We start from the raw sequence: 17,004 nt of genomic DNA on the forward strand, positions 1-17,004 counted from the left end.
GAAAAATTCATTTCGTCGATTTAAAGGTTATGTTCGTAAGATTCATGCAGAATTTTTTTTTCTCCAATTTTATTGTTTTATCATTGTCTTTAAGAGAGAAAACTGTAGATGATTGTTTGGCATATCACGTTAATGTTATCTGAACATGTGATGTAATATGTGCATGTATCAAAAAATATCGCACTGCTTTGGCTACTATTCCCAATTATTTTAAAACTATCAATCAAAATACTGGATGTTTCGTAACATTTTAGTGAAATTATCATTTCAATGATGAATTTTATATAATATGCAGGCATATGTCTGATTTTTTAATGATCTTCAAAAGGATTGGTCATTTATCATCATCAGATGCAGATTTTGAAGTGATATATAATTATATATTATGTATAGAATAATTTTGTACACAGCTTCTATATCTGTTCTGTGTTGTTTTCTATTTGTTCTGCACTTTAAAAACTTTGAGTGGCCGAGAAATTAATATTTTTTCTATCAACTAGAATGATAACTTATCTATTTCAAAAATCAATTGAATTTTTTTACGCATTACGTCCTAAAAAACACAAATACTGGTTTAGTATTTTGTAACAGAATTTATATAATGGTTAAATTCGAATACATTGAGTCGTCCGAAAAGTTCGTTCCGATTTTTAAAGAATTTGGTCGATATGAAAGATCATATTGAAAAATTTTTCGCCGAAAAACCGGAGAGGTTCTGGAAGGATTAAATATTCAAGTTGCGTGAAAGATGGAAAAAGGTTGTGGAACAAAATGGCACCTATATAATTCGATAAACGTATATTGAATCGAAATGTAAATCGGAACGAACTTTCTGGGCGATCAAATACTTTCTGGAATAATATAAAGTTCTTTTTTAAACTGTATTTGCTTTCATAGAAGAAAAATTTTAAACATAGATATGTTTTTAGGCCTTTCAAGCGTATACATATAGGTCTTGAAAGGAATAACGTTGCATTACTGGTGTCAATAGCGTGGAAAGATAAAGGAGAAAAGAATTGATTTCGATTTGGAGGTTATGTTCGTAAGATGAGGAGGTTGGTTTGGTGAGTGTAGAATTTTATTTTCTTTATTTTTTTCATTTTGTCATCGCCTTTAAGAGAGAAGAGATTAGAAGTATGAAATAAGGGTACTGGTGGCGGAAGAGATATGACGGGAATCATAAATCTTGTAGACGGAAGTTAAGCGGTGGTTGGTTTGGAATATTGGCACGTTTTCACGCGAAAAGATATAGTGTATGGGATTTCAGTTTGGGATTGAGATTTGAAAAATATATTTTGAAATAAGGCTAACGAAAAATGGATCAATGTTGAAACGTTTCATGTATTTCGAGGAGTTATAAATACAGGGTAATTCTTAAGTCATACAACCGAAAAACATGTGATTCCTTAGATAAAAATATGTCCAAAATATAGCATAAAATTGTTTTATGTGAACGTTATCCTTTCGAACGAATTACGTGCTTTCCAGTATCAGGATTTAGCAATCACTCTGTACATGTAACATTCGAATTTATAATTGAGACTTGAAAAGTATTTAAAAAAGGAGCAGAAAAACGTCTCATAATTAACACAAGCTATAACAAATTGTTTCATGACATATTAAAGGAACATGACTTGTTTTTAAATTCACCATAACCTGTTCATTAGACATATACATAATATCCGCAAATGGTAGCTTTTATCTTCGTGCTGAAAAAATAATGATCAGAAATAAAATCCGAACATAAATACTAGAACAGAACAGGTATATTCGATCTTTAAACGTTATAAGTATTTTTGTAAAATAGGATGATTTAAAATAAAAACTATAAAACATTGAATATTTCTTGCCATTAATCCGATAAAGATATATTTCTACTACATTAAATTACTAAATTTTTTATTTAAAAAAGAAGCAACCAAATTTCCACATATTCAAACCAGGCAAATGAAAAGAGAATCAGCGACGTGTATACAATGTTCTTTCACGTACAAATCCCAATATCGAGCATCAAGAGTGAACGAAAAAACCTGTTCCCTATGCTTTGACCGGCTTTTATAAATCGTATTTTTAAATATCGTTGGAATTCCTGCAATATTCCATGTTGTTTTATCGAGGCACGAGAGATCAATGTCACACAGGCTAACAGATATAAAAAAAAAAAAGAAAAAAGAAAAGAATATTTACACCGTTCCTTCTCTATGATGCGGAAATAAAATTCCATTAAGGCATGTAGTCTGATTTATCAGGATTCGTTGCACCACGATAAAGAGAAAAAAAGGAACGAGAAGAAAAGAAGCGGAAGAAATAAATCGGATTAAAGTCAACGAATCTCGTTATTTCATATTTGCACGGTTGGTATTTGACGCGTGATTCACCGTTTGATACTGCAATTCTCCTTGTTGAGTGTTAAATATCGTTACATGGTAAAATTTAAGAGGAGGATCAATGTCCCTCAGAATGCTGTCGTACAAAACGTTCTATGTTTCACAGGGAAACTTCAAATAAGCATCTCACCATAAATTCTTGTCGCATCCCTCTAATTCTTCTCTATCTTTCCGTCACTCGCAATTCTGCCGTCTAACTTTTCTCCTGTCATCGTCGGCCTTTTAGATGTGATAGCGCTGACCAAACAGAATTGTCAGCTCTGGACCATCGCGAATGACTGTGGCTTCTTTCGAGGTACGGTTCTCTGCGTTTTAATCGTTGGTAAATCGCGATACGAGTTTCACTGTATCCCATGACTACAAGTATAGTCACAGTTCAATATAAATGTATCAACCTGATCGGACATAAATACCGATAACGTTTACATTTGCTGTAATTCATGATCATTTTACATTCACTGCAATCTACAAGCTATTTCTGAATAGGAATTGGTGTCTGAATAGGAATATATTGGTGTCTTCAGGTTGATAATTGTTCAAAAAATTCGATTATTTTGTTTTTAACAGAAAAAAGTTCTAAGTTCTTGAAGAAAGAACTGTTTAGCTGTTTATAAAAGTTTTATTACGTTTCAGGGGAATAATCCTTAGATACATGTTCCTAAATAAGCAAATATTCATAAATTGCTTATTTGTCACGTAATAAACAGAAAGGAGTACTCGCGGTTGCTAAATAATTTAGACATTAAAGAGCTACAATATATAGGTTTTTAATCAGATTCATAGTCTTGCTTCAAGATTACTCAAGATTAAGATTCAAATTGGGAAATAAAGGAAGGATTATTGCAAACAATGTACTTGTAAATCAAATATTATCGAAAAGTTGTAAGACGATATTGGGGAAACATTATTTAAAATTATCAACTTTAGAAGATCGTTCGGAATGATTTCGGAAAACCGTCCCCGTGGATTCAATCGATAAACATATTTATCACAAACATGTTTAAATCTTGTTATATTTAAGAAATTATGTTTAAAAGATAGAAATCTGTTACAAGAATTATATGAAAAATTATCGTGAATTTATTATTAACTAAATTATAAAGTTTTCAACAAAAAAGATATGTAAATTATTCGAGCGAATGAATTATTATCGAAAATTTGTATATTCTTTCTGGCATAGATAATTAACTGTGTACACAAATTTTTTTGGAATTCCAATACGTTATCAGTAGTACAGCTTACACAGCAATAAATTTTCTTATCGCAGTTTCGGTCGATTTTTGCTTTTTATTTCCAATGTAGATTAGTGTTTTTCCATCCACGTTCTACAAAGATTTTCCAACCCTCGCATACATGAAAAATTGATAGGTACGCGTCGTTTGTCAATAAAGTTGAATGATCAAGATTTGTAGTAAGTTGTCGGTACGTTAACATCAGAATTGATTTGGAAACTTCGCTTTTACCGAATTGAGGTGAAACATGAATGAAATCGAGATTATCTTGTTGTATTTATTGGAAAGCAATTTGAAAAAAATAGAGGAAAAAATGGTTCAGGTAGTTTCTATAAAACGTTTCTGTAAAAACGAGCCTAATCGTTTTTCGAGATATTAAATCGCTGTTATATATATATATATATAAATTAAAAACTTAATTTAGATTCATAAAAATTGAATTATTTGAAATATACTATTTCAATTGGAAATTCATCTCGATCTCTCGTCATATTTAATATAAATTTATTCAAATCCTTATTTACAATTACAGGAGATAGTTTCCTTGAATCATTCGTGTTTAACAGTCAATTTTAAAATCAAACAAGTTCGCGTTTATGTCAAAATAAAAAATTTCCAATTTTTCCGTGATACTCTAAACTCTACTCTAAACGGTATATATCATTGAGTAAATATTCTCACACGTTTGCTTTTTTGTCACATAAACATAGTTTTTAATTTGTGCAATTTCAAATATATTCTTGGCAGCTACGATTCCACAAAAAAATGTTTTAAAATACATTTCATTTATAAATATAAAGCGAATTTATAATGTGCAGATAAAATGAAAATGGATATATGCACATATTCGAATCAAATACGTCATGTAAAAATAAAAATATATTTAAAAAACAAAAAATATGACTATTCACTTTGGACAGGTTCATTCGTTGATTTTATGGATTTCTCTTTTTTATCTTATCATCCTACTATGAGATTAGAAGTGTAAAATTCACGTATACTATATTTGCATTTACTATACTAAAACTAGTTAAATAAAGATTTATTATCATACTGATTAAATTATAAGATTATTCTAATTTCTGGATTGTAATTCTAAATTATTATTCTAATTTATAAATTCTACAAATCCATCAATGATCTTGTGTTAGTACATATATAGCTTCATTTAAGCTATCTATCTGCCAATCAGAAAGTCCTCGTTGGATAATAAATCAGCTCTTAACGTATCTTATGTATAGGTACACAGTAGGTACTTTATGCATGGCTAGTGTGATATGACAAGTTCTGACATAAACCACGTACGTATCAAGTATCAAGTCTATCCTTCAATCTGTCTAGATTCTAGATTCCTATAATTGGCCCTGACTCAAACCTTCTTATATAAGTATACATTATTGCACAAGTCATCGTGCAAATGCAAGATGAAATACGATGCTTCACCTTAACCTTTTCTCTTAATGTTTGTTTGAACATTTCATTATTCGATAGAAATTTTAATAGAAATTGGAAGTAACTCGATACTTCTAACAATTATTGAAAGCCACCAAAGAACATGTATTCGGATCCTTGATCTATATTTTTCCAAATCCAAGCTTTAACCATTACAGATTCTTTTAGCTGCTCCACCAGCTATTCCTTCACAAAATTTCTTCAATCTTCCTCAAAGACTAAAACCACAACTGTTTGCAGCGACGTGACGTATCCAAAGTAATCAAACTTTTTCATCCATCCGTGAAAACAATTTCTTCAATCTTTCTCTCCGTAACAGTTTTACAAGCGAAAGGGGCGAACAGAGTGAGTCCTTCGCTGAACCCAAAGATAAGGCGGATACATTCTGTTTTCGTACGAGTTTCGCTATTCCAGTGTCCCAGTGGAGATTTCGTCGTCGTCGGTCGTGTTGACAAACGAAAGAGGTACACCACTATGCGTGATATCTCGGTTTCTTTGATGGCCAACCGCCGTCCATGGATTTCGTGTGAGTATATGTGTGCACGTCTGTGCTCCTCGATTCGATTCGAGTGGAGTACCGTGACCTCTCGACCTTCTTTAAGGAGTGCTTCGATGAGTGGCCACTCCGTAGCGAAGAGTCGATCCGGAAGTATATCGAGTCGTGAGTCCTCTGCCAGTCATCCGACAAGAATGTCTTTTTAAAGATTTTAAAGTGTCGTGAATGTAGATACGCGAGGATGAGAATGAGAAATTGTTTTCAGCGATCGATTGGTTAGTGATAGATTGTTAATAATAACTCGCGATAATACTCGTATTTAAAATTGAAGGAAGTGTATTGAAATGATAATCCTAGTAAATATATCGATATATTGTTTGTTTTAGCACTGATTCACAATTACTGTCTATTCCTATATGATATTTTCTGTCATTGGTCTACCATACATTTTACATTTTTATTCAGATTGGTTTCAAACTTTATTAATACTGTCATGATAGTCGAGTTTCATAACTGCGCTAACTACATTTCAAAATTTTCTGTACAACGCACGTAATACATTCATAAAAGGTGTTTCAAGATATGCGAGAAGAAGTACATATACGAGCAGATTGAGTTGGAAGTAAGTAATGGGATTTGAGATTGTCGTTATTAATAAAATTTTAAAATGTTTCGTATAACACACATATTATGTTCATAACAGGTATCTACAAGTATCCGAATACTTTTTTATGTACAAATATGTGTATAATCATTTCTTATTAATTCGATGTACCTAGTGTGCTGAGAAGTGGGTTTCCCTAGTAATGGCGAGTGTTGGTTCGAGAACACAGCGAATTATTCCCTCCAGTTGCACGAAGATGCAACTGTCAGGGACAACTTAATGACTACGTTGTTGGTGCTGTGCACGGAAACACGCGGCATTCCTCTGAACTCCTATGTTAAATTCCGGCTCAACGGGACGCCGACGAAGACTCCCGCTGCGACACAACGCTTCCATTACGCGCAATGATAACGGCATAATAGATCTTCCGCGTTTAATCTACGATTTCATTCGATTTAACCGCGCGGAAAGCTCGCTTAACGCGCCTCTCCTTAATTAGCTTTTATTCCGCGACGTATCCGCGGCAACTTTATGAGGAAATCGAATTCGCGATTGCACCGGTATGATGATAAAGATGTATCGTTGCCGTTTTGACGAAGTTAGGGGGAATGGAAATGTGGAAATTACATTGCGAAGAACGTGGCTTGAATGGATGGAAGATTCTGTATAATTTGTAATAGGTTTTTTTATTTAGTAACATATTGAAATATGGGAAACATTTATATTTTATTTGGGTAAACAGGACGCGCACTGTCCGCATTTGTCTTCCTGCAACATTACTTCTAGTGAATCAAATCGTGAAATTTCTATGTCCTTTATGGACCGCGTTTTTAACATCATTTCTTAACGTATTGTATTTCTAGATAATCCAATAAAACTAAATTTAACACGTGCATCGCGAAATCAACTTCAGCTGACTTTCCATTCACGTCGACAGTACTATTTTAAATTAAAATGAGCAATGAAATATACATGTAACTTAATTTTATATTGTAACATGCCACAAAATAGGATGAATATTTCATTCATTATTTATATGATGACCATTCATCGCGTTGAATATGATAATTAATTTTCATTAAACGAAACAATCGATTGGAAAATCTCAAAACAAATACTCTCTGTCAAAATCAAGCTTTTACTTTCGCCTTCTCCTCGTTTTATTATTGCATTTTCGAGCAAAATTGCGATTTCCAGATTCAGATATGCTAAATTAGTATATTTTACGCGGATAAGCTCGTACACATATTAATTAATTACCATAAAAAGCAGGACACGTTTGAAAGTGCACGAGAATGGACTGGAAAGGTATAAATGGTCTCTTTCACTTACTTACTTGATACTTTAACACCAATTCTGTGGCGGTCGCGCTTTCATTAAATGTACGAGACTGAATGCGGCACTTCGACTTTTATGCAGATGCGCGGCTCATGAGTTTGACTGGTTTACTATCCTCGCCGAAACAGAACCTTTATCATACGCGTTCGACGCTTTCTATCGATTCGCCTTCTCCTTGAATCGGCGTGCTTAATAGTATCTGATTAGTTGAAACATAGGAACATGTACTTTAATTAATTTATCAAAGTTTTGAAATACATAAATATATTTTATAATATATAAAATTCCAAATTTCGAAATCTTCCCCTTTTTTGAAAATTTAGGACATTCAAAATCATTTAAATCTTTATTTCTTCATGTAATATCAACCCTTTTTATATCGTATCACTATTTTGATGGCATAGATTAAATTTATCCCCACAGAATAGTAATAATAATATTGTATTACTTATTACTACTCATATTTTTTCCTCAAATTTACTTTATCTTTATTATATTTCCATTCCAAGTATAAATTTTAATATCTTATTCCCTTACGTAGATTTTATCAATTATATTACGATAAAAGTGCCAAATATTATATTAGGATAAAATAACTACTACTACCATGTCAATTATAACTTAGTTTAATTACTAATCTACGTACTGTCTTTGCACACAATAACGCACACATTAACGTTTTTCCACTTATCCCGCCTAAAGTTGTCTCACACCTACGCTCCATAATAAATGACGAAACGTATATAAGAACACAAACCTCCGGATCCTACGTGTGACCTAAAAACCTATACTGACAAACTCCCTTCGTTTTTCACAACGATTGACGTATCATAAACCTATATTAAGTCATATTTCTATACATGTATTACACAAAACATTCGATGAAGGCGGATGAATCGTTTGAAAACCAAAATCATGTTCTCACGCGTGTAACATGCGGCGCGAAACACGCTGGAGCACTTAAAAGGATGTGAAAAGGCACACGTACGCCGGAACATGTTGTCGAAAGCATTAGAAGAGATACAAGCTGCGTGTTGCACATGTGGAAACGTGATATTGACCTAAAACAGTCCGTACTCCTTCCCAGAGTTTATAAGCAGAACCTAACCAATTCGTAGAATTTTAAATTTCTTCGAATTACATATTCTTCCTTTTAAGTCAGTACTCAATTCATTATCTACAGCCCTTTAATTTTTCTGTTCAAATTACCGTAGCTCGTTTTTATACTGCAATACGTTTCATACGTCGAAACAGTAAAATCACGTAATACGAAAAGGCATTTATTTCATGTGCTTGTTTATACATTTATATTATATTATATTGCTTGTTTCGCATAAAATCTAACGAGTAAAAATGCAGGGCTCACGGGAAGATAATATTATATGTACAGAGTGGCTACAAAAATCATTTGCATACCACATTGTGTTTATTATTATTATTATTATTAGAATTGGAAATTTCATATTATGAAAATAAAATATAGGATCCGATTAAAAAAACGGCTTCCTTGCAAAATAATTTCAAATTAGCGTATCAGATCAATATATTAGGCTGTCCGAAAAAGCGTATTTCTTTCGCAAACGTATTTTTTACAGCAGTGCACCTTCATACAAACGTAAAACCGAGTCTGTGAAATGTCGCGGTTTTTATCTCAACAGAACAAAATGGATCGTACGTCATTCGACAAAATGATATAAAACAAAAAACGTTGTGCGTCTATTATTTCCTCATAAAACGAAAGAAACTTTTCGGACAACTGAATATTTCGTCATTTGTAAAACTCTTTCTCTGAGCAGCGCGGACAATAATAATCGTAATCAGTGCACCAATAGCTTCTCAAACCATATAGCATTAATGGTCTCATGAAAAGGCTATACGATATATTCTGGCATACCGTAATATTCGCCGAATCCGTTCAAAGACGTCATCCTAATGATTAATTGATTCATTTAACTCTGCCATCTAGGCTTTCTCTCGTTTAAGACAAATAACAAAGAAGTTTTATCAAGAATGGGGAAATTAAGTTGGCATTAACCTTTTTTGGGGATTTACCAGACGAAATTCTTTCAACTTCGGAAGAAGATCTTCCTTTAATCGTTGCGACCCGTTGAAAGGATGCCGTCGTGTTTGTGACAGCTTCTAATAAGATTTAATATTTCCTACCCGCTACTATGCTTGTACATGTTTTGCTAACGACCCGGTTTAACTGATGAGCGACGTTTCAATTAATTTCCCGTGCACTATTTTTGCGTTCTGAAAAGTTGACTGTTTCTAGCCGTGGCATCAAACAAGAATTAAAGTCACTACCCAATAAACCTATTATTTTATCAAAGAATCGACCGATCAAATGCTTAATTAAGGCAACGATTAGAATCGCGTAACAATTAGAAAGAATTAGGGAAGAACAGTTTTAATACAAAAAAAGTGGATCTTTTTATCGTTCACTTATAAAGCAAACAATTTAGGAAACTACAAACTTTCTGTTGAAAATTCTAATGAAAATTGTTTTAATCCTCTTCCATAAAAGATAATTACAAAAATTTTAATCAACCGCTACAACTATTGTAATTTAATAAAACAAAGCAATTTTTCCTAAATATTATAAAATTTAGTTTATTTCAATTGAATCACTAATAATCTATCATAGCGATTGACATGACGGTAAATAATCAATTAAAACAAAAGTGATAAGGTAACATAAAGAACGTAATACAATGTACAATAAGATAACATAGATATGTTTGTGATAAAAAGAATATGTGATTTTTAATATAAGTTGGTAAAAGAGGAAAGGAACAAAATGAATATTTGTTCGTTATAAACTTCAGGGATCCCTAGGGAACAATTAAAACAGTCCCTCGTGAGCAATGGAATTGCATAGGCTCTTTTTAAATCATAGACACTTTATAACAATAAAATGATTTAAAAGCGATTAATTGTCATTATTTGCCATACTGTTATTTCAAGGTAAGTACTAATGAATACAATTGTATTCATACATTCATACCTCTCAAAACTATAAATTAGGAAGATCTTCATCAAGTCACACAAACCATACACCACAAAACAATACCAGCTTCTTCATCTTCTATATTACGTACCTAAAACACCTCAGAAATTCTATGAAGATTGCAAACAATCAGATCAAATCTACCCCAATATCTTCCTCCCTCTACACCTTAATCCATGCAACTTCTCGTAATAGTGTTCTCTAAAGTTAAGAGAACATATCAAAGGATAACAAACGACGAACAGACCATGTCTCATATATACAAAAATATCTATAAGCCACGAATCCAATATTTTCGGGAGATAGAAAATGTACACGTGTCCTGGGCACACGGTATGTCCGCCCAGTCGGAAAGAAAGATGTCGCGTTGCCTCTCGAATATAACGCGCGAGACCGCGGCAATAAATCAAAGCGAAATCCCGTTGCTTTCGATCCCGACCGGCTTTCGAAGGAAAGGGGTGCTTTTCAGGACCACAGCCCCTGGGAGGTGTCGCGCTGCGAAAAATCCATTCGTCATCGTTGCCCACCCGCAACCTCATCGCCTCCTTTCTTTTCTTTGCCGGCGCCTTCGCGTCTTCAAAACCACCCACCTCTTTCCATCCACCGCTTCCGTCCTTTTTTCTTTTTTATTGCTTTTTCTTTTTTCTCCGAGCACCACCTACAGTGCCGGACGAAATGATAGGACACTTTACATATTTGTGCATTTTGTACATTTAAAAAAGCAAAATCCACATTTCGTGCATCCCATCGTTGCATGCCACTGCTGGCATTTATGCGTATTCCATTACCCTGATGAATATTAATTTGTTGTGTGTGCACGCGCGCGTATCGTATTATAGTAAATGTTTATTTAACTTATTGCTCGATACAGTAACAAAAATTAATCACGATTTAAGAAATAGAAATTTCAATTATAAACATTTGCTATAAGGCTTTTTTTAGTGCGTATTGACTAATAGAAATCGAAAAAAATATTCCATTTTGTAAAAATGTATAATTGCAAGGGAAAAATATATTTCACGAAGGGACATGTCAAAATATGCAAAAATATGGAACGTTTACATAAGCTACATTTAAGCTTTGTCCATATTTAGATAATATCAAATCAATGACCCATAAATCTGTTAAAAGAAAATGGAAAGTTCGAACCAATTTTGAAAAAGAGTTTCCCATCTCGTTTAACTATTTTATTTAAAATCGCTAATTTAAAAGAAGGTATAAGTACCGAAGATGGAATTGAAATAAAAAGGGGAATGTAACATAAAAATGAGACACTTAAACGAAAATATGTCGTGGAAAGTGGATTTAAAAAATTTATCTTGTTCTGAAACGAGATCATCACGAGTCAAGTGGGCTATTTGCCGTATTATTACATCGACATCTGGCAAGATACTTGCAAGATACTTTGGATCGAGATACATGTCGTGGTATTATATCAGTTACCTCACAAGTGTTGTAGCGTCGAACCCTCCTTAGTTCACTCACATTATTATATTTACGACAGAGCGTTAAGAAAGACAAACTGTCGATTCAACTTCATATATCGCATATCGAAAATATTTATCAAATACAGTTTGCATATAATACGCAAAAATATTGAAAAGATCCAAAGTATAGCACTCGTTATAATATTTAACAAGTAAAATAATTCTCTACCTGCATTCTACTTTTTTAATTATATTTGTGAAAACATGAATTTGTATAAATATCCACGGTCTACTTGTCACATAAGCGTAGGTATCGACACACAATACATCTCTCGAAACCCACTTGTCAGCAAGATTACGTTCTTCTGTTTAACGAAGATCTCCGTTTCTAGCAATGTGACGATAATTTCAGCGATCGATCGCGAACTTCTTTGTCGCGAAATGAGAACGCCTCGATACACGTGGAAACGATGAATAGGCTTGTTGAGTGGCACGTCTATCTGGATAAATCGCAAGCAATACACTTATTCCGGATTTCATATGTTTACCCTCTGCCTATGTAAACACGTGGTGTCCACAAACACCCGGAGATTCATTCCACTCTCCGTTCGATATTACTTGTCTTCTACTCGATAACTTCTCCACGTTCCACGGTATTCAAAGAGAATCGTTCTCTTCACTCCACCTATCGCAAATGCTTTCACAAAAATTCCTCTATACAAGGTTATCTGCTTGCATACTTAGATTGTTCAAATTCTTGGTAAAAGTTGTTTTTTAGAATCTTATATTTTTCGTCTTGCTCTCTACTGTTTTATCAATGAAATTAATTGGAATTAACTATTTTGAAATATCCAAAATGTAATATGAAAAGGGATATTTAAGCGAATGAACTCTGTTTGGTATCGCAGAGAATGTGCTATTTGATATCGTAGAGAATGTGTGGTTCTATAAGACACAAAAATAGATTCGTAGGTTTGTGATAATGTGTCTCAAGAATTAGTCACTACCGAAATAGATAGCAGAAAAATCTTGAAAATGCCAACTTTGAAGAAAAGAATGTGGTATTTGAGAAAGGAGTTTCTTGTGACACATTTAGGCTTGTTAGAACTCCAAGTGTAATACACTTAAGATTGTTAAGGGCTAAGGCATAAAACGAAGTAGAAGTAACTTACCGTGAGGCACACATTTCGGGATAGGATGATTCCAACCGTCGGCGGTACAAGTCAGTATTTTATGGCCCTTCAATCTACGGCCTGGTTCACACGAGTACACGGTCTGTAAAGTACCATCCTTAAGGACGCGCTCTCTCACTCTTCCCCACTGAGGTGCTTGCACCAGGGGACAATTTCCCAGAACTCCTGAAAGTCGAATTGCGGAGCTTTAATCGTGCAGAAGCGTGGGAAAATAAAAAGATTCTATGCTTGAACAAATCTTTCAAAACTTTGTAACTAATAGATTTAATGCCTGTTGAGAAAACCTAGTAGAATTGGTCTCTTAAGTGGATCTCTAAATATATGAAAATGAAATATCGGAAAAGTAAAAAGATATAGGGGAAATAATACGTGAAATATTGTTTCTCGGTTTTATATACTTAGTAATAATAATAATGATTTCATTTCTTTTGATTTAAAAACTTGCAACTGGCATCGGTGAAAGGTTAAATAATTTAATTCCATTTGACTGAATTTTAATTTCGATTTTGAGATATTCACATAGAATATAAAACATAGAGTGTTTACATATGTATATAAATTAGAATTAAATATCCTCAAATTAAGTAACCCAATTCAAATTTGATGCAGGCTATCGACCTGTAACCTAACGCTTCAGGACAAAAGAAGATATACATCTATACAGAATATAAAAATTTGTCTATTGTAATTTACAGTCACGAATAAAACTAAAATCAATATATAAGAATCTATCAATAGAAAAGATCAATAAATGTTGTATTAAACAGTTGTAACAAAAATATAAAATATGAAACCTATATTTGAATTTCAAAATGTCATCCACTTTTATCAGGACAAGTCTGATATCGACAGAGTATTGAATTTATTGCACATCAAATTTCGCCACGATTTCACTTCGTTGTATCGAATACAATATTGATTTTCTCAATTTTTATGCATTGTACATTTTTTCTTTCGTTAGAACATTAAAAATCTAGAGAAATTCGAATTTTATCAATGAAATTTGCTCAACGAAATAATATCAATTTACAAATGTTATTAGTTGATAAATTATCGTACAAGAAAGCCCTTATATTGCAAATTTACAAAATTTATTTACAAAATAAAATAATTAAGCTGTTTCGTTAACAATTCTTCTTATTTTACTATACTGTATACATATACTGTATATATACTGTAACAATTAAAGGACTACATTATCTTCGAAATTATCTTCGATTTGACTTATTATACAAAGATGTGATTCCAGTGTGTGTCCAAATTGCGATTGATCTTGCTGAATCATTATTTAAATGACAAAAACCAGTTTTTGCGATACTTTATGTGCTCGGAACATAGGACAGAGTACACTGAAAATTTAATTTCGAAGAGGTATTGGTCCAGCACCACAATTAACTCTGCGATTGGTTACTACCCAATTTCGCTTATAAGAGTAAAAAACTAGTACGTAGTTAATCAATATTTTTTCAACTCGGTAACAAAACTTTTATAATTTAATGTAGCTACGAAGTTCTCTTTCTACGCATTGGTGTACGAGAATTGGTGCGCATATTTTTCAAAGAAATTTGGTTTATCGAGTATATTATGAAAGTTTCTTCAAAACTAACATCGTAGTTGTAAAAACGATTTTCAAAGATATTTTCGGGATATCTTCTTGTCATTATTTCTTTCCTGACTGTACGGTTTCATGAAGATTGACAAAAATTGGGATATTTACAATACTATAATAAATTATTCGTTTTATTAAATAATAGAGAACTTTCCCATGTTTCCGACTTCTATACTGAGGTTTTGTAAAGTTAATGTATAATATAATCTACTGTAAAATAAATGACGGTGATTACTAAATTTATTTTCTTAATATGTTTTTTGTACCTTAACAAAAGTTACGCAGTTACAAATGACATTAAATTACTTAATAACATTGAGTTTATTCAACTTTCATGCATTATTTCGTTGTTTGATTTTTAATAAGTTAATGAACATCGTACGTTTCACTTTTAGAATATTACGTGTCATTTTATGATAAATTATAATATATATCCATACCAAAGGAACTGGACTTGAGTGATAGTAACACGAAATGAAAACAAAGAAGAAAAGCACGAGTAACTCGGCGGTTGTAAAATCGCCAGTAGTTTCCGCAGTAGAAGGGTAAACTCCTAATCGTTTCGCCACAAAAATCTCGAAAAGTTACGAGCCACAAGACCGGAGGTCATGTTCGCCACCGCCAACGATGACCAGAACGAAACGAGTCTCCGAGTCGTAAGTCGCCACGCGAAACGACTTTCGTTGTGTGCGCGGACAGTGATTTCTACGTGATAAGCGGACACTTCGATTTCTACCGCCTCCCGTGCAAACTTTTTGTTTACGCACTCTTCCGGCTATATGTTATTCGAATTCCATGGAAATTTGACTGTTTGATCGATCAATAATTTTGTTCGTTCGTGCTATACATTTTATGGCAGTGTTGACTAAGTAATATCTACCGTCCATTTTTTCAATGGTCGATGTATTTTCGATGTAGAAACACTTTGAACGATTGGCCGAGATGAAAAAAGAAATATACAATATAAGAATTTGTGTTTTATAATAAAAATCGGGAAAAATGTGGTTGTAATATCTTTTTGTACAGGTATCTCGATAAAATTGAAAATTAATTTTGCCAAAAGTAGTTACATATTTTTAATAATTATAGAAAAAGACAAATCTGAATCTACTCGATAGTTCCGCAACGAAAACGATAGAATCAACGCTTTACTCTGCAGTAACAGTACAACCGTAATTCCGTAACCAATTTCGAAACACTCTGCTCCAATATTCGCATGAACGTCCAGCGAACAATAATCTACAAACATTACAACTCGGAAACACGACGAATTCCATGGTGAACAATCTCGCATATAAAATGATAACGTTTCCGGCTCGAAGCGAGATGAAGGAAGTTTCCGTTTGAAGCCCAAAGCATCATCCACAGAAGGTCTGTCATTTAATTAATACCTGAACGTTTACGTTCCTTAATTAATATGAAGACGCCGTCGGAACACGAAGCGCACGGTCAATTCTCTATTCATGTGCCTCGATATTCCTCAAAGGGCAAAGAGAGAAACGTAATCAAACGAAGGGGCGTTAATTAAATGAATAGAACGACACAATATGTATAAAGGTACGGGAACTGATCACCCCATTACATGCTTCGATCGCTTTCTGTATAGTGCTATATCATGCAGAAACGAATACAGGTGAATTGAGAAATCTAGATACAAACATTATTGAAATTCTAGAAAATTAATTTCCATATTTTAGGAAATCTTTTGTTGTTTATTAGCGTTCTTTTCTTCCTTGCTCTTTCTTCGTCTTTTTTTCTTTTAGTATATTAACACTAGATCTACACTATTACTGGAATTTCGTGTAGGTACATTCTTTTTTCTTATCATAGAAATTCCTTTCTCCATGTATTTTCATCTACTTTTGTTATTGAAATTTTTCTCTGCTCTCATTGTTGAAATTCCTTTTTCAAAATACCCGTGATTACCTTTCCGCTGAAATTTTATTTCTCCGTGTCTTTGCATTTGTTCTTTGTATCATTGAAATTTTATTTCTTTCATAAGTTTATATAGTAATACAAATTATTACACAAAAATTTCAGAAATATAGAAATACAGAAGAACGATTAGATCAAGCGATCGAAAATGTTATTTTATAACATCTTCTTGACAGTAACTCCGCAAATATAAATAGCCGATTAAAGATATTATCTCAATAAATGTATATCAATATAATCAAAGTTGTTCTAAATATTTCTCAAATGGAGACTGGAACAAAAATTAAGGATTTTCATCACGATAGATTCGTCACACATGAT

The 17,004-nt window shown here is 33.0% G+C and overlaps 1 protein-coding gene across 2 annotated transcripts in view; it reads right to left on the reverse strand.

Moving 5' to 3' along the window:
• LOC126915447 (fibrillin-2-like) overlaps positions 1-17,004 on the reverse strand; it is a 208,107-nt gene that overhangs the window by 107,836 nt on the left and 83,267 nt on the right. For both annotated transcript variants that reach the window (XM_050720125.1, XM_050720124.1), the window contains exon 2: positions 13,119-13,304. In XM_050720125.1, the coding sequence (XP_050576082.1) occupies positions 13,119-13,304 (186 nt within the window). The remainder of the gene's footprint in view (positions 1-13,118; positions 13,305-17,004) is intronic.

Source organism: Bombus affinis, chromosome 4 (assembly GCF_024516045.1).
Source record: "Bombus affinis isolate iyBomAffi1 chromosome 4, iyBomAffi1.2, whole genome shotgun sequence".
Taxonomy (NCBI): Eukaryota; Metazoa; Arthropoda; class Insecta; order Hymenoptera; family Apidae; genus Bombus; species Bombus affinis.